Source organism: Oryza sativa, chromosome 10 (assembly GCF_034140825.1).
Source record: "Oryza sativa Japonica Group chromosome 10, ASM3414082v1".
NCBI lineage: Eukaryota > Viridiplantae > Streptophyta > Magnoliopsida > Poales > Poaceae > Oryza > Oryza sativa.
Genome location: NC_089044.1, coordinates 16,255,962 through 16,274,440, shown reverse-complemented (window position 1 = coordinate 16,274,440; position 18,479 = coordinate 16,255,962). Strand labels below are relative to the sequence as shown.

The 18,479-nt window shown below is 41.5% G+C and overlaps 2 protein-coding genes and 1 pseudogene across 3 annotated transcripts; 1 reads left to right on the top strand and 2 right to left on the bottom strand.

Annotated features, from left to right (window-relative positions):
• Positions 1-413: 413 nt before the first annotated feature.
• LOC107275837 (protein EMSY-LIKE 1) lies at positions 414-5,950 on the bottom strand. Its single transcript, XM_015758286.3, has 11 exons — positions 5,791-5,950; positions 4,816-4,965; positions 4,374-4,477; positions 3,953-4,127; positions 3,562-3,671; positions 3,312-3,479; positions 3,040-3,205; positions 2,336-2,614; positions 1,875-1,940; positions 1,709-1,766; positions 414-1,240 (listed from the first exon to the last, which is right to left on the bottom strand). The coding sequence occupies exons 2-11, from the start codon at positions 4,948-4,950 to the stop codon at positions 798-800; spliced, it is 1,704 nt and encodes a 567-aa protein (XP_015613772.1). The 5' UTR covers positions 4,951-4,965; positions 5,791-5,950; the 3' UTR covers positions 414-797.
• A 401-nt stretch (positions 5,951-6,351) lies between these two features.
• On the bottom strand, positions 6,352-9,445 carry LOC4348705 (probable NAD(P)H dehydrogenase (quinone) FQR1-like 2). 2 transcript variants are annotated; one of them, XM_015759575.3, is made up of 3 exons: positions 9,301-9,445; positions 8,588-9,164; positions 6,352-6,841 (listed from the first exon to the last, which is right to left on the bottom strand). In XM_015759575.3, the coding sequence occupies exons 2-3, from the start codon at positions 9,109-9,111 to the stop codon at positions 6,613-6,615; spliced, it is 753 nt and encodes a 250-aa protein (XP_015615061.1). In that variant the 5' UTR covers positions 9,112-9,164; positions 9,301-9,445; the 3' UTR covers positions 6,352-6,612. The 2 variants fall into 2 exon arrangements, with proteins under 2 accessions (XP_015615061.1, XP_015615062.1); XM_015759576.3 differs by having other exon boundaries at positions 9,368-9,445.
• Positions 9,446-16,368: 6,923 nt separating this feature from the next.
• On the top strand, positions 16,369-17,613 carry LOC107279103 (BTB/POZ and MATH domain-containing protein 1-like; annotated as a pseudogene).
• Positions 17,614-18,479: the final 866 nt, after the last annotated feature.

The following is an 18,479-nucleotide window of genomic DNA, read 5'->3' as shown; positions in this document are numbered from 1 at the left end:
TGCATGAGTAAGCCACTCAGCCATCACAAAACCGTGATGAATGTACAGTTTAACCATGCTGGAGCTGGACAGACCAACAAAAAACATGAAGTACTTGTGACCGGGACCAGTGGTAGCTGCGAGCAGTTATAAAAGGCCAATGCAAGTTTTTCAGATCTAATGCTGTTCACTCGAGTCTCTGTACCTAATGGCATGATATCTACAGCTCGAATAGGGAGAATTGCATGGGATAGACAAGGCACAGGCATTACCACCATCTTCACTCACATGGGCACAGCCAGCGACCACTTTCCAGAACTGCAGTGCAGGGATAGTACTATGCTACTAGCAGGCAACATCTTAAAGCTGCCTGAGAATGCAGCCTAATTCAGTACACTATCAAAACCATCAATTTTATCACTGTTTCCAATCCATGGCAAAGCACAAAAAAATATGCCACAAGTGCATAGCAGATAGTGAGTAATGAAATGTTTTTAGGTACTGTATAACCTAGTGGGAACATGAAACTGTCTCAAAATGTGTTTTGATAATTGAAAGTGACTACCGATGGACCTATATGTGCATGGAAGAAAGGACTAGCTAGTTACATTAACTATGTTCTATGTACCACTTTGTGCTTAAAGCTTAAGAGGCCGGACAGAGGCGAGAGCTATACTTTACCTGATCAGAGGTGAGAGGTCTCCAGCAAAAAACTGTCAAATTTTGCAGTAGCAGAGTTGGTGATGGTCAGTCATGATGTTGTTGTCAAGCGAATTCACATTGCGGGGGCTTCCAGCTGAACACAGTCGCGCGCGCATTCACCACCAGAGCCATTCCGACCGTGAGAGCCTCACGGAGGGGCGCCGGGCCCGCTTGGCCGGTGGTTCAAACACCCTCCCGCGCGCGCGCTGGGCTTTGGCTTCCCCCTCTCGTTCTGATCGCGGCGACAGTGTGCTTGATGATGTGCACGTGGAGGCGGAGGTGGGTTGGTCGTCCGCTGCGTCGAGCCGGCCGCCTGATCCGCTGCCACCGCCGGAGCTCCGGCCGGAGTCGCGGGGCTTCGCCTTACCCTTGCTGGTGGCGCCACCACCACGTCCTGGCACTGGCTGCGGAGGCGCCTCCTTGTCGCTTGGGCTCACCGGTTTTGGTGGCGTCTCGGCGTCGTTTGTGCTCGCTGTCTTCTGCGGCATCTCGTCGTCGCTCTCATACTCATAGTGCTGGTTGAACTCATCTGGCTGGCAGTTGGTGCTGAAACACTCCTCTACGGAGTAGATGGGACAAAGAGAAGGATGTCAGTTCTAAATCGGTGCTATTCAATGTTTTCAGAGGGATTTGATGAAGATAGAAAAAATAGAAATGGTGAATCCAGTGTTTTCAGAGGGATTTGATGGATGCCGTTCTTCATAAGGGTCAATCATCAAATTCAATATTTTCAGGTGGAAAAATATTGTTATATTTGCAGTCTCATAGCACATTCTATTATGCCAAATACGGATCACAATAACTAAATATATATCTAAGAGTTTTGGTAACTTCTAAGAGGACTCATCCAGTAGTTCATTGGTAGGAATATATTATGATGGTGATGCAATATTTTTTTTGGTTAAAAAAAGGAAAAGAGTCTGCAGAACCCCCTAAAGTAGTGTAGTTGATATACTAAAATATTTTCTTAAAAGAACTAACATTCTAAGCTATGAGAAAACAAAAAAGTATACAAAAAGCGACTCACCAACATATGATACTTCAGAAAGCTTAAGGACTGCATCTAAAAGGACCTTTTCTTGTTCCTGGTTCAAGTTTAAATGGCATTGAAGTACATAATGCTTAGAACAAGCGGAGATTGGATGAAATCCAATGCTTACATACTGAGTTATCCAAGTCAAGAGGGTTCTCACCTTGAGTATCGCCTTTGCTGTCTCTAAATCATCTGGGTTTGGCTTTTCTCTAAACAGTTGTTCAACCTGTAAAATGAGAATGTGAATCTAAAGCTCATTATAATACAAAGAGCTCCTTATCTTCTTTCTTAAAGTAGCAAACATTGCAGATCAAACAAGGTCGAATGGTATACATGAAAGAGAGGGAAAAAAACACAAGTAATGGAATAAAGCCACACCTTAACCAAATAGCTTGATACCTTGATATAACTTAAAAATAAACGGCATAAAAGCACAAAGAGAGGGAGAAAATGCTAAACAGGAAGTGGTATAATATTATCAAAGAAAATTTAATTTCTAAGAAACATCACCGGAAAAAAGAATATTTAAAAGAGTTAGTAAGCAGTCAGATATCATAATTTAGGGGGAGTTCACCATCTAGAGCCAAGTCCAATGTTTAATACTCAGGATGATACATGTACCTTGCTCAGGAGGTTGGCAGTTAGGTCAAGCTTCATGATGTCAAAATCATGTTCTATGTTTCCAGCAGTTGACACGATGACAGTCAAGCTCTTAGATCCTGTCACTTCTGGCACTTCAGTTTTCCTTTTCATTGATGCTTTCATGTCTTGATGAATACACAAAGGAACATGACCAGCATTTGCTTGGATGTGCTTTAATTGGATGGGAGATAGAGTGCAGCCAGTCTTCACTTCACAAGGTAATGTCTTAGTATCAAGCGGATCATCTGTGCTACGTTTCTGTCAAAAATTATAATCAACACATAGGGCTAGAATGCTAGATTATTAGAAGCGAACCTTCATCAGTGCCAAGTGATTTATTTAAAGAAAATCTTTAACTGAGTTTTTACCATAAAAACAGGCAGAGAAGTGGCAAAAGCTGTTTACTAAACCACAGAGGTATTAAAAGGGAAGGTTTTTCATAATTTACAGTTCCACATAAGTACATAACCACAATAGTTTGAATGGGCATATTACCAATTGGCAATTGTGGTTACCTTCTGAATACTGTGGATATTTTTTTAATGAAATTAAGCTCATCATGACATCATCTGGAGATAATAATTACTAGCAGGAAAAAGAAGAGCCAAAAAATTCCATAAATCCAGAATACCACTCATATTGTAGTTTAAGATGTTAGCTACTAAGAAAGAACCGATACATACCACCTGCACAGAGGAAACTGCAACTGGCAATTGTTCAGCTGGAGAGGATTTTAAGTATGATAATGTGTACTCATTTCCAGAGTACTTCTTAGCAGGAACTATTGCATGGGGATAAAGACAGGGACCCTTTTTGGTCCTGTGAGAGCTACGTAATATGTCAACACTCCTGTTTCATAAGTGAAAATTGTTCAGAAAACTGAAAATCCAACAGTTAGTTAATTTCAGAGCAATCTTAACTTATGTGAAATAATAAAAAACAAAAACATAATCACCTCACAGATAGCATTGAACGCGGTGATATTTGTGATTCCTGAGACAAACTGATGCAGTTTGTGAATGAGGTGAAGCTTTGTCCATCTTTGACGAGCTTATCAGGAACCATGGCACGTGCATCAAAAGTAGGATCCTTAAGACCAGAGTTATTTGCCAAACTACAATTCCTGCTAAGTGCAAAGAAATACAGACATCTGATTGATCAACATGAATTTTGTTTCCTGGGAGGCAATAAGTAGATATGCTCACCGCAAAGACTTGATATACTCGTTTGAAGTGACATTCATGAGAACTTCTCTAAGCTCCGCATCTGATATTCTAAGTTTTTTCCTCAGTTCAGTGAGAAGCTTGGCCTGTGACTGTAAGGCAAAAAAATAAAAAAAATAAAGATGAAGCAATGCCAGTTACAATAAATCAAAATAATTCACCATAAGAGTATAATGACTATAAATGCGCAAAAGAAAGATAGTATGGAATGAGCAATAATGTGAGCCTATTTCTCCAGCACCAAGAAAATGTGGCATCATACACCTCTCCCAAAACTAAGAACTGAAAGTTCTATAAAATGGAAGCTGCATTGTATAGTGATATATCATACTCTAACTTATAGAAATAAGTGGATGACACATATACGGTATACCCGTGAGAGGAGTTCTGACTGAGCAAAGAAAGCTCTTAACACAGAAGCATATGCTGATCGCTCCAAGCAGTGAATCTGAAATGCAGTATCTTGAGCATCTGTTATCATGGGTACAAGATCTAGAGAATCCTTTGTAACTTCAATATTACAAATGCTTGCTTTGTTCAAACCAACACTGCAACAAGAAATGCAGCACAATATCAGTTGATTTGTTTTGTGGTACTTGTCACAGTATGAGAAATGTTTGCACAGTCAAGGAGATCTGAAATTTCCAACACTAAAACAACCGTAGAAATATGAGTTCAATACTATCAAATATAAAAGAGATATTGGGAATCTGGAAAGGTAGAGCAGGTAAGCTCACTGATCATTCTATCAGCATATATTTTATATTCTGTGAAACAACACTTGATTTGCGCACCTCAAAGACTGACTTCCTGAGATAGCCTTCATTAGATATTCTCTGTGCTCGGTGTCAAATATTGTGAATTCACTTCTCAGTTTTGCAAGACTACCTTCCTTGGCCTGTGAGTTGAAGATAATGAACAACAAGAATATACATATGGTAATGGTCAAAGCAAATATTATTCCATGGTGCCGTGTTATCCAATTATGACGCATGGCTACGTGAACCTACTCAGATTGGATTCACTGATCAAGCTATGTAATTCTAGGTAATTCATTGTAACAAAACAATCGTTAAAAAAAATGCAGAATGCAAGATGAGTGATAAAACAAAGAAAGTCTGGTTGAGCATAGAACTTGTACAATTGAACCTGTTTACTGATATTATGTATGATTTGTTTACTGATATTTTGCAATTGAACTTGTACAAACAAAGAAAGTATCCATGAAATAAGTACCCCTGAGAGAAGGTCTGGTTGAGCATAGAACGCTCTCAGCACAGCAGCATATGCAGATCGCTTCAAGCGGTGAATCTGAAATGCCTCATCTCCAGCTTCTGGTATTGCACTTGCAAGCTCTAGAGTGTCCATCATTGGTTCCGTTTTGCTCTGTTGAAGTCAATTGCAACAACAAAGAATTCACTACTCCATATCAATTCATTTATTTTATGATGAACAAGATTTGGAAATTATGCACAGGTGAGGAGATATGACCAGAAAAATTAGATACCAAGACTATCATAGAAGCATGAAAATTGTAAAAGTAGGTGCGACATGTCAACTAAACGCTGTAAACATACAATAGACAGTGCCCTTTTCCTGTACAATGATGACACTGAAACAGATAGTGGAATAAACAAAAATATCGATCATCCTTATAGGATTTCCCTGTGTAATAAATAAAGATGAAAAAGGTATAGACCCAGGAAAATCTATCCAAACTGCACAATCTTTCCAATTTGATAGTTTTCAGCCAGAAATCATTCTGGAAAAATCCACCAAGTTCAAAGAACTTTTTGTTCAGACATATGTAGCACAATTCTACAAGTCCATATCAGAGACCCATCATCCCCCCTTCCACTCCAGAAATCAACACGCTAATGGCATAACAGAGGAGGTATCGCATCAATTACCCAGCAGATTTTGGGTCACCAGGGAACACCAACGCTACACCTGCACAAGCGAGCGCCCCCCCCCCCCCCCCCAAAGCCTAATCAAACTCCTAGGAACACAACATTAGAACCCTAAGGGTGCAGAACTCGTCGGTGAGCCCAGTCGCCGGCCCGGAGGAGAAGCACCCTAATCGAAGAGCGAGCGTCCCCTACCTTGTGATCGCTACCTCGAACTAATTCACCGCCCTCAATCGCGTGCGATCGGAGCTCCGCCAGGGGACGGGGATGGGAGGGGAGGGGGTGGAATCTGAGAATCTCGTACCAGCGGAGGGGGGTGCGACGGCGAGACGAGCCGGAACGGACTCCTTCCACCACGGCGGCGGCGGCGGCGAGCCACTCCGGCGTGGCGAGGCAAAAACCTCAGGCGACCAAACTCTCCCCGCTGCTGCTGCGGTTTCCCCCCCTGCAGAAAGGCAAATTTCAAAATTTTGAATCCACCTACCAGCCATAATACGCATTCTCCCAATACGCTTTCTATGCGAAGAGACGTATTTTCGCCACATAAACCCCTTCAAGGCTCCAGGCAACACGGCGTATTCTCCGAATACGCTTTCTGAAGGGAAGCAACACTGCCTCGCGCCAACGTCACGACGAGCACCCTGCTGGTCGCCGGCCGGTGATCGTCGGCGCTGGAGGTGGCGGCTCAGCCTTCGAATCCGCCAGTTGGAACCTGCAAGCTATAGCCTGACGCCACTCCACTGTGCAGTATCAGAAATTCAGACTGATATTCATCAGTACAAACTGTACAAGCATGTGCATTCCCTTCATTCATGATACAGAAACAAAGTTCTGGATACAGAAACAGAGTTCTGCATAACAAATCTATGGCAAGTGATGTATGTTATTTCGATCAACACCGTATGGCACACTTAGTGTTCAACTGGACACCAAACAATGTTTTATGTCAACAATTTACAGATAAATCTGTGACGAACAAATACGACGACGATCTGAGGATCATCAGGCTGTGCACATTACATATAGAAGAAGAAAAACCAATAGGGGGAAATCAATGGCGACTGGACGATCGTGTGGAGTTTGGACTGCACAGTGGCGTCGTGGGAGGATTCAACTTCTTCTAGGCTCAAGCCTGGGCAAGCTTCTTCACTATGGAGGCCATGTACTTGCCCTGGTGCTCGGCTAGGGCGAGCTCCGTCTCGCTGGGCTGTCTGCTGCCATCACCAGCGAAGACGCCAGCGCCATAGGGGCTGCCTCCTCTGATCTCATCCATCTTGAACATGCCTGACCCGAAGGTGTAGCCAATCGGGACAAAGAGCATTCCATGGTGCACTATCTGGGTGATTGCCGTCCAACTAAAATGAACAGAGAAGCATGGTCAGCAATAGCAGGGTGAAGATAGACTTCAAAACCAACTTAAACTGAGAAGCAAAATAGCAGTATACATGTTATTCTTAGTAAACTAGCTGATTGCCCTGTGCAAATTGTGAAGTGAATTAAAATTATCTTCTGCAAACGGAATCTAAATTTGGGATATTATATTCTGTTGAATTAGTGCCAACTTATTTGAAATCTCCCTAAGTGACAGGATTGAGATGTGGTTCTTTCAGAAAATCAATATATAAACAACTATCATATCTGGGCCTTTAACTTAGATCCACCAAATTAAAGCCTATATACCTCTCCCTCCCTCTAGAATTTTTGTTGGTATTCTCCATTTCTCAGCAGTAATAAAACCACCACAATAAACTTTCATTATAAAATAAATATTAACCTAAAATGCTTCTTTGAAAAAAAATGTTGGGTGGTATAGACATATAAACCAATAAAAGGAACCATAGCCTGGCAAAAGAGCAGAAAGAACAGTACTATAACTGTGACACATCTTCTAATTCTTATACATGTCCAAATGCCATGATGAAGATCATCATTTTTATCTCAAAATCAAGAAGGGTTGAAACAAGTGAATGGCTATTTTCCTCACACTTGGCGTGTAAGAAGTGGATTAAATATTTTGATCGAGGCAAGAACTGAATTCCCAACTGGGTTTGAAAATGATAAATCCAAAATTTTCACAGATACTACTAAATATTGTGTTGTACCCACTACCTCCATCAATTGGTTATGAATTTCATATCCAAATGCTTAGGACAGCACCTGAGTTGAGCCGGAGTACAGCAGATCCTGATCAGCTAGAGAACAAGATGCTATGCATGCTGTGCATTAAATCAAGATCTCTTTTTGTACAAATCATCTTCAATATCCTGCTATTCATAAATGCATCCATGACCACACTACCTTTGTTGTTAATAGTCTCACAGTACAGAATCATGGCTATTAATTATTGAGGAAGTAGTGCGTAAGGATTTTGAACAGCCACAAGAATAAGACCTCGTTTCCACAATTTGGAACTACCAAACAATTGGTAACGCACCATGACAAGGACATCTTAGTATGTGACATTAACTTGCTGATGCCCCCAGGGCGAATTACTTGAAATTTGTCAAGATAGGTGCAATTTGACTGATATTTATTGGAACCCCTTTCAATCTCAGATATCCTCACCTACTATATTTGACTTATAAATCTGTCCTAGAGGTAAACGCACACGCTCACTGAACAGAGACAGATTGAGTGCAACAGCAAGCATCATGCTGAAAATTGGAGTGAAGGAACAATTAAAAAATTAAACCTATGATATTGAACCAAAAAGGGGAAAAAAAGAGAAGAAGAGAAACAGTTAGTGCCTAAATTACTGCCAATACAGAACATATGCTATATCACCAACCAACAAAGTGGTTGCAAGCACTCAGCACTAACCCAAAAAAAAAAAAACAGTCCACTGATGAGGGGTATGTTCAAATTTGAACTGAGTAGAAACAACAGCATTCAAGGTTCAGTTCAACATCTAAAACACCTAGTATATGTCATTTCTTATCCCAAGAACTAGATAATCTTATGAATGGAAAAGGAAGTGGTCTAATCCAGTCCACTTTAAAGAATCAATCACTACTATCCATGATAGCAAGCACTAATATAAAGATGATATGATTAGCAGCTTAATTAATCCATTTCTGAAGAAAAGCAGATGAGATGCTTACGCGGTGGTCTCCTGGCCGCCTCCCTGCGTGCCGGTGCTGACGAAGAACCCGGCGGGCTTTCCGGCGAGCTTCTGCTTCTCCCAGAGGGAGCCGGTGGAGTCGAAGAACGCCTTCATCTGCGCGGCCATGGCGCCGTACCTCGTCGGGAACCCGAACAGCACCCCGTCGGCCTCCTCCAGGTCCGCCGCCGCCGCGATGACCGGGACGGCGGGGTCCTTGGCCGGCGCCTGCATCTTCTCCAGCACGCCCGGCGGGAGCGTCTCGGGGACGCGCCGCAGCACCGCCTCCACCCCGTCCACCGCCGCGACGCCCGCCGCCGCCCGCCGCGCCAGCGCCTCCACGTGCCCGTACATCGAGTAGAACACGATGTACAGCCGCAGCCTCCGCCGCCCCCCGGCCGCCTCCCCCGACGCCTCCGCCTCGGGGGCGTCGCGCGGCGCCGACGACGACGACGGCGCGCCGGCGACGGTGCTGGCCGGCGGCTGCCGCTTCTTGCTGGGGACGCAGCCGCCGCCCTTCCCCATCACCGGCCGGTCAAACCCAACTCCGCCGCGGCGGCGCCCCCCAAGAAAGCAAGCTGCAGCCAACGAATCACAAACACCCGGCAATTCAGCAGCAAACAAACACCCCCGCAAATCTTAGACAATTCCGCAACAGAAACCGAGCCGCCGCGGATCTGAGGCAAGAACTCGCGCGCCCCACCCCGGACTGACCGCGAATTCAGAGAGCAGGAACGCGATCTTGGAAGAAGGTAGCGGAGAGGAGAAGGCTTTACACCACCTCGGGAGTTGGGCCGCCGCGCTGCTCGTGCTCGCGTCGCGTCTCGGGGAGGTGGAGTGCGATAGGGAGAAGAGTGGTGGGGTGGGGGGGTTGTGTTGTGGTGCCAAAAATGCCAGCTCAGGGAGGACCGGAGGAAGGCAGCGGCCAGCGAGTTGGAAAAAAAATATACTGTAGATTTTTTTTAAGGGAATAGAGGATTAGTTTAAGGAAGGAGGTTTACACTTTACAGTACTGCACATTCAGTAACAGACACTGACGTGTGGGCCCGATACTGATCCATTGCTACTGCATCGACAATACTGCAGAGGATTTGGCTAGATTCATGCACAAGGATGATGGAAATCAATTCATCATTAAAGTGTAAATTTCACAAAAATTATGTGTACTTTAATTAAATTATAATAAAACTATAGATTCAAGACGTCGTATCATAGAACTATAGATTTAACACAACGTTTATTAGAAAACTACTAATTTAAGATCAACTATCACAAAACTATAGATTTAATACTAGAGTTATCACAAAATTATAGATTTTACAATTTAAATCCCTACTACTATTGTTATGTTAGAATTATAAATGTTGTAGTTTTGTATTTAACATGGTACAAAACATGTCGTTTTGTGATCATTTTATTACTACATCGGTAGTTTGGTGATCTTCCACCTTAAATCTGTAGTTATTTGATAAATTTGGTCCTAAATATGTATTTATGTGATATACCTTTTTAAATTTATAGTTTTATAATAGTTTGATCAAAGTACATGTAGTTTTATGAAATTTACTCATCCTTAAATAGGACTAGTATAATCCATCAGTCTCAACATGAAGTTATATATTTTTACTCCTCCTAAAATTAAGCTATTTCTTCGCTTACGCTCGCGTCTTAGCTAATCGCACTCATCCTTCATTTAATTTTGGGAAAGTTGCAGAAACCATCCCAAAAGCCACTTGAAGTTTGACATTCCACCTCATAAATCACTTTGTTGCAAATATCCACCCCTACTCAATTTTGTGCAAAAACCATCCCAGTGTGTACATGCTTATCTAATAAAGCCTGTTAACACTTATGTAGAGCCACCATAGGCTAAGCTAGCCGAGTCAATCTTAGCAAAGTATTTGCATTAGACTTATTCTTTATGTTTCATTGATTTCTTTTCTGCATATACCGAAATTGAGTGCAACAACGTTTAAACTCTCATCAGCAATTCTATTTATGCAATATCCAAAAAAATTAAGGCTATACTCCTAGAAGTATTTTACTTTGGTAAAGACCATATAGACGCCTCACATTTTACAAAACCATGCATATCAATTTGGTTAAGCAAGTGCGCACTAGGGTGTTTTTCAAACAAAACCGAGAGGGATGCGGGTATTTGCAAGGAATGTTAAAATTTCAAGTGACTTCTGAGGTGATTTTTTTTAATCTTCCCTTGAATTTTTTCACCACATTTTCTTTTCACTAAGTGACAGCCTTTCCTAAATCATTTTTCACGTATCTTATATACTTGTATAGTTTATCCCCACTAAGTATAGTTAATGTTATTTCTCTCTTTTCTCATTAAGCCACATCACCCCAATCATTTATAGCCTTTGAATGATAGATCTATGGTCTAAATTGTCTTTTCTTTCTTCTCTCTTAAAAACATGCAATCTCAATTACTTTTAGGTTCAAAATTGTATCAAATTGTTTTTAGTTTTGTATATATTATACAACTTAATTTTCCGCAGCAATATGGTGGGGTATTCATCTAGTTTTTTTAATGTCTGTGTCCAACTCCAAAAATACACATTGCATTTTAAGACGATAATATATCATTCTTAGTTTCTTAGCATTTCTACAATCAATTTAAGCATGGGTCTTCTGAATGTAGTTTTGTGAGAATCATTCCAAAGAAATGATTCAATTGAAAATTAAGAAATTATAACAACAGTATCTGTGTAAATTATTGCAAAGTTCTTTTTATTGAAATGTATATTTGCATGTACCGGCATATCCCTAAATGAGCTTGGGTAGGTGAAGGAAATGGAGTACCAACAACGGAAATTTGTAATTTTCTCTGGCAACAAATGTTGAAACCGTGTAACAAAATGTATTAGGGCAAGTACTATAAGGGCACATGTGTTGCTTCTAAAATTGTCACATGGGATTAGGTGATGAGGTGGAGGAGAGAAAGTGAAGAGAGAGCATGAGCCACCTCTCATGCAAGAGGCAACCTCTATATAATTTTCAAGAAAAAGTGCAAACAGAAAATGAAATAATGAATCGATTAAAGAAAATGTTGGAGTTTGTGTACATGGAGATAACATATTGTACATGTTGCATCTTAATTAGTTTATAGATGACATGAGATGTAGTAATCACCCTACTATATAAAACTTGCTCTCATAAAAAATGGCTTATGGCTTGTAGTTTTTTTTAGTAACATTTTTATTGGTTTTGGGAGACGATCAGTTTATCTTAATGTGGATCAAACAGACCCTTCAATTTCCATAGTTGTTTTCTCGCTAAGTTACTTTGCGATTACCTTTCTTTGGCTTCAAATCACCGCGTTATAAAAAAAGGAAAGAGGGTAGCATTATTCCAAGCACAACAACACACAAAACGCTCCATTTTGCAGCTTTTCGGGGCATACCACAGAATGTTGGTTGGTATCTTCGCCTTCTAGAAGACATTGACCCCAGAAGATCACAGCCGACCTGTTCTGTTCTTTGTTGTGTCCGCAGCTCAGTCACGATATCTTTTATCTTTCACCAACTCTCTGGTCCATGATGTACACATGATGCAGCCGTGAAGGCACCATTATAGACCACTGCAATTTTTTATCTTTCTCAGACAGTCTGTTAAGAGAAACTCCTTTTTTAGTGTGCCAAAAATGACTCCTCGCACTAAAAGTTTTCAATCTTAGAGTCCACAATTACACATATACGGGTGTATTTTCACTAAAAAATTCTAAGGTTCACATATTTGTCTGTTGGCCACTCTACGCTGGATGCGTATTAAGAAGGTAAACTTACAGTACGTACATGTGTAATATGGTGTGTATTAAGAATACAAACTTTATATACACATGTAATGGTGTGTGCGACGGTACGTGTAAACGCTGTCCATGCCATTGTGAAATAAACAAACTCTGGAACATCACAAACAGTTCCTTTCAAAGGGTTGGAACTGATCACCATCAACTAGGATTTCTTTTAAATTATTGCGATCTAAATAGGGTCCTTACATAACTGATGGGAATAATCCAGTTGGACTATGGGCATCCAATTACCAAAGAGTTTCAACAATATTGTATGATGACTTGGGGGCAACGGTTATGGACTGCTCCCTTCTTCCCAAAATAAACATATCTAAAGTATGATATGACATGTTATGTTAAACTCTATCCTAAGATTAATTTATTTTAGAATGGAGGGAATATTTAGGAAGTGAAGTTAAATGTACACAGATACATGAGAGAGAGGATATGACATAATTATGCATAGCAAGCTTCAAATCTCAGGTTCCATTTATTTATATTTTCTTCATTGGTTTAGGCTCTTTAGAGAAGTTAATGCGTGAAAGGGTCTATTTTGCAAAAATCTCCCTATGTACACTGGTGGAGAAACCATCTTTGCTCGGTCGCTCAAAATCCATAATAGTCCCGGTTCGAATAGAAACCGGGACTAAAGATTATTTTTAGTCCCGGTTAAAATTTTTTTGATCTTTAGTCCCGGTTGGTAACATCATTTTTAGTCTCGGTTCAAAAAGTTATCGGATCGAGTTAGACCCCAATTCTTTTTTAGTCCCGGTTATTTATACCAACCGGGACAAAAATCAACCGAGCCGTGCACCACTGCCCCGCCCGGCCGCCTCGGTCTCTCCCCCTTCCTCTCCCCTCCCCTCTCATTAATTAAACAGCCTCCCTTATCCCTTCTCCATCCTCAGCCTCATCCAATCCTCCATCCCTTCTCTCCCATTCCTCTCCCTTCTCTTCTCTTCCTCCTCCTCCTCGTACCAATGAGGCCGGGCAGCGCGAGGCGGCAGGGAGAGTGCGGAGCGGCGGGTGGCTGCGCAGGCGGCCAGTGAGGCCGGCGAGGCGACGAGGCGGCGGAGCCCGAGGTGGCAGCGGGCGGGCACCGGCAGCCGAGGCGGCGGGCGGCGGGAGGCGACACTCCCCAGGCGGTGGTGGAGCCCGAGGCGTCTGGGTGGGAGGCCGGCGAGGCGGCGGACGGCCAGCGCCCGATCTCTGCGATGTGGTTTTTTCCTGATCTGTGCGATGTGTGCGGCCGATCTATGTGATGTGGATTTCTTTTTCTGATCTGTGTGATGTGTGATGTGTGATGTGTGAATGAATTTGTGGAGATGATTTTGTGATTTTGTGAATGATTTGTGATGTATTTGGGGATAGAAAATGCAGCTTGATATATTTAGGGATTTTGTGAATGATCTGTGGTGTTCGAATGATTTGTGGATAATATGAATGATTTGTGGGGCTCGAAATCATGCAAGCAGCAGGAAAGAAAAAAGAACACCAACCGGAACTAAAGAACGGTTGGTAACTCCAACCGGGACTAAAGATTTAGTCCCGGTTGGTTTAGTCCCGGTTATTTCAACCAGGACTAAAAATGGGCATTTTTAAGTCCCGGATTCGTAGTCCCGGTTCGTAACCAGGATTATAGGGGGGTTGCGAACCGGGATTAAAAAGGGTTTGTCCACCAGTGGTATATACAAAATCTCGTATAGGCTTTCAAACCACATGATTTCTAGCAAGTATTTAATCAAGAAGGAAGTCCAACCCTCTCACGCAAACACATCTTCTTGCGCATTGGTCCTGTTTGGCTACTGATTTTGCGGTTGCGCCACAGCCGACACCAACAGTATTGCACAAAAGCAGCATAGACGCTGCCGCTGCAGTCGGCTTGCTGAACATGCCCATTAGCACTATTAATGTATCTTTGTAGAAATATCAATCGTAAGTGTGCCAATAAAAAAGCGTGTGGTTGCTATCTATTCCGTGTTGTACTATGTTTTGAAACTAAGCTATCGAGGGTAATCTTTAGGCCTATATGGATTGCTACCCTACCAATTCTTTGGTAGAGTAAGATTGCAGTTGGTTATATTTGGTTTGCTACCAATATGAAGCCAACATGTGAATTATAGGGAAGAATGTTATATATTGATGACAAATCTAGCATGGGCTTCAATCTAAACTAAGCATAAGTACTATTCAAACTACCAAAACAATGGTAGGTCGTATTTTGGTAGCAATCAAAAAGCCCTTTATTAGTTCATGTAGTGGTGTTGGTGGGCAACTCTAACAAAAATGTTCCCATATAGTAACCCCCGGTCTAAAACTTAAAATAATTAGGTGTTACATTATTGAGCTGATGAGCTGATTAACTAACAAACTAATACATAGAATAATTGATAAATATCATAGATTATAAAGTTAATAAATAAATCAGAAGAAAATATTAAGCAATTGTCATTTACAAGGTTTTTTGGAAAAATCATACCTTTCGAAGTGTGTCACAAATAATTGTATTGAGCTAGTAAGCTGATTAACCAATATATTAATAAAATATCATGATTATAAAGTTAACAAAGAACTTAGACAAAATATTAAGAAATGGTCATGAACGTTTTTGAATAGATCATACTTCGAAGCGTGTCAAGAATAATCCATACTTCCATTACCTAAACATAAGTTAAAAAAAAAGAATAGGGTCTACAATGGAGCTCCACTGCAGCACACACAAAAAAAATAACTATATACTTTGGTAAAAAAATAACTATATACACACCAGCCTTTGAGCACGAAAAATGTTTAGATAATATAGGAGTATTATATTTTTTTTCATGCTATATATTTGGATAATATAAGAATAATTTGTAAGATATGTTTAGATCCGTATTTTTTTGAAATGATTTAGATCTGTATAATTGATGATTTAGTTATGTAGATCGTTTGTGCAACAATGTGAATACTACAATAATACGCATAAAACCATAAGCTAATCAACCCAAGTCATTCTCATCTCTTATACCTTATCCACCCCCAAATCGATCCGATATGACAAATGTCGAGTGACAACTAATTATTCATCATTATCTAGTAAAAGAACTAATTATTCATAGCCCGAGCTAGAAAAGTGCTTATTCTGTCCTATAATATACACCATCAGTAAAAAATAAATCCTAACTATGAATTTGAGTGAGCACGTCCAGATTTATACCGAGCCAGGATTTGATTCTTTCTGGGACGTATGGTGTAGCTATTTTAGCATTGTAATTTGTTTCAAAATAAAGCTATTTTCTAACTTCACTTTCTCTCAACCAATCTTAATTATTCTATGTTTAATTTTCACCTATTTTATTTTCTTTACCTATCATAATTTTCCTCCAATTATTTTTATCTACTTTTTAATACCCGTATTCATATAAAAAAGTACTTTATATTCTAGAACGAAGGACGAAGGTCATATCTTATCCTTACCAACAGATCTACTCTTGCCATCTCAAAATACGTAACCAACGTTATGATATAATCAAACTAGTATTTCTGTCATTGGTTGCGAAGGAAATATTTGTGTGAACTGTACGTATGGATACGAAAGGGGAATCAAGCAGGTCAGTGCAGTAGGCGGTTTGGCAATTGGCACTGACAGCTTTTTTCGATCAACTAGCCGCGTACCATCAAACGAAAAGTACAGTATATATGCAACAACCATTGCGAAATGATCCTCCAACGATAAACATAAACCGTCACACTACAAGCTAGTCAGCAACGACCATGAGCGACACGGACGCGTGCAGATTATTGCACAGGCACCGGCCGTTCCGGCAGACGAAGCTGCCAATAACCCAAATCGAAGTTCTTTCTCTTCACCCAGCAACCTGCAGCTGGAATTGGATTCTAACACTTTGTCCTACAAGAAGCAGGCGTGCAGTCTGTTAGTAGGAAATCAATCTTTTCCACGAGAGAGAACGGCCTACCAACACAAGACTGCAGGCATGGCGACAACGACGGCGACGACACTTGCGGCCAGCGCCGGCGACGGTTCTTCCCCGCCGTCGCGGTCCACCGTCATGACCATCGCGGCGCAGGCTTATCACGTACTCAAGATCAACGGGTACTCCAACACCTTGAAAGCCGGCTGCCACTACCCCCTCAGCTCCTGTCCGTTCAGCGCAGGAGGCCACACCTGGCATGTCTCAGCTACTACCCAAACGGATGCCGCGACAGCAACAAGGACTGCATCTCCATCTTCCTCGCGCTTGAGGGCATCGTCACCGAGGATCGGAGGACGTGCTGGCAAAAGCTACATTCAGCCTGCTCGATCGATACGGGAACCCGGTGCTGTCGTACACCTATCACACCAAATTCCGTAACTTTTCAACATATTCTGGTAGTGCAAGGGGGTTCAAAAACTTCATTAGGAGAGACGAATTAGAGCGATCGGAATATCTCAATGATGACTACTTTGCCATTGCTGCCCATGTAATCATCCCAAAGGAAAAGCCATCTGTCGTCGTACCACCGTCGAACATGCATCTGCATTATGGTGATCTCCTCGTAAGCAAAGAAGGCACCGATGTCAAGTTCCTGGTCGGTGGCGAGATGTTTGCGGCGCACCGGTTGGTGCTGGCGGCACGGTCACTGGTCTTCAAGGCAGAGCTTTTCGGGCCGACGAAGAAAGGCACCATAGATGCGATACAGATTGACAACATGAAAGCACGAGTGTTCAAGGCTCTACTTGGGTTCATCTACACAGACATTTGGCCAGAGATAGGTCATGGAAAAGACAATGTAGCTATGGCTCAACAGTTGCTTGCTGCTGCAGACAGGTATGGCTTACAGAGGTTAAAGTTTGTCTACGAAGATAAGTTGTGCAACCACATTGATACATACTCAGTGTCAACCATGTTGGTGCTAGTGGAGAAGCACCATTGTTGCAAACTCAAGGAGGCATGCTCTACGTTCCTTAGTTCCATGAGCCCTCCTATTGTTGAAGATCCAAATTCCAGCATATTTGGTAGTGAATTGAAGAAGACGGTTTCTTCTTCAGAGAACCATGGAAGTCAAATTAACCGTACAGATATTAGGATTCAACTGTGGCAAAATGCAGATGTCTAGAAACGTTATTTCCAGTGCTATAAAATTTGTTTACTTTGTTTCTAATAATTATGTAGATTGACTTTGGACTTGAGTTTTTACGAGATGGTGTATCCTTATATATGTTGTCAATCATTTTTTTTAAAAAAATAGAACTACTGATATTTGAGAAATGAGAAGTGGACCCACACGTATCTAGGACGTAATAGTGGAGGTTCACAAATCTCCTGACAACGATTGCCTTTCTCAGGCGAGATTTTTTTTGTTCACCACTTACTTTTTTTTGCACCAATTTTGTTTTTTGTAAGTTTATATACGTAAAATTTATATTCAAATGTTTTTTTCGCCTTTCCTAGGCGAGATTTTTTTTTTCACCACTTACCTTTTTTTGCACCAATTTTCTTTTTGTGTAAGGTTATATACCTAAAATTTATATTCAAATGTTTTTTTCACCACTTACCTTTTTTTTGGCACCAATTTTCTTTTTGTGTAAGGTTATATACCTAAAATTTATATTCAAATGTTTTTTTTATGTATGGAGTTTACTGTATATATTTATAAATATAAAGTCTATGCACATTTATTATTTTTAAGAATATATTTTAAGGGTATTAGATTTTTTTAACTTCTATTTTTTTAAATGGTTTGAAATTCATAGGGAGGGGATCATCAAGCAAAGGAGGAGGGGGCTAGGGAATGCCCGATCGCCTGCTTTACCCCTCCCAAATTGGTACATGTTATACTCAGCTGACGACAAGGTGTTTCTCGACAAGTGCATCCTGGCCTCAGTTTATAAAGGACTGAAACTTATGTTTGGTAAGCGAGGTGGGACGCTAGTGGCTGCACCGTATGGGCCTCGAAATTGGCAAGGGAAAGGACCCGCAGTTCATATGTGTGCCGTGCTCGGACCTCATCGTCCTGCTGGCTGCTGCTGCTGCTACGATGCCACCGGCCAGCGGAACGCGTTGGCGTTTTCGAAGGTGCGGTTCGGGCGCGAGGACACGTCGTA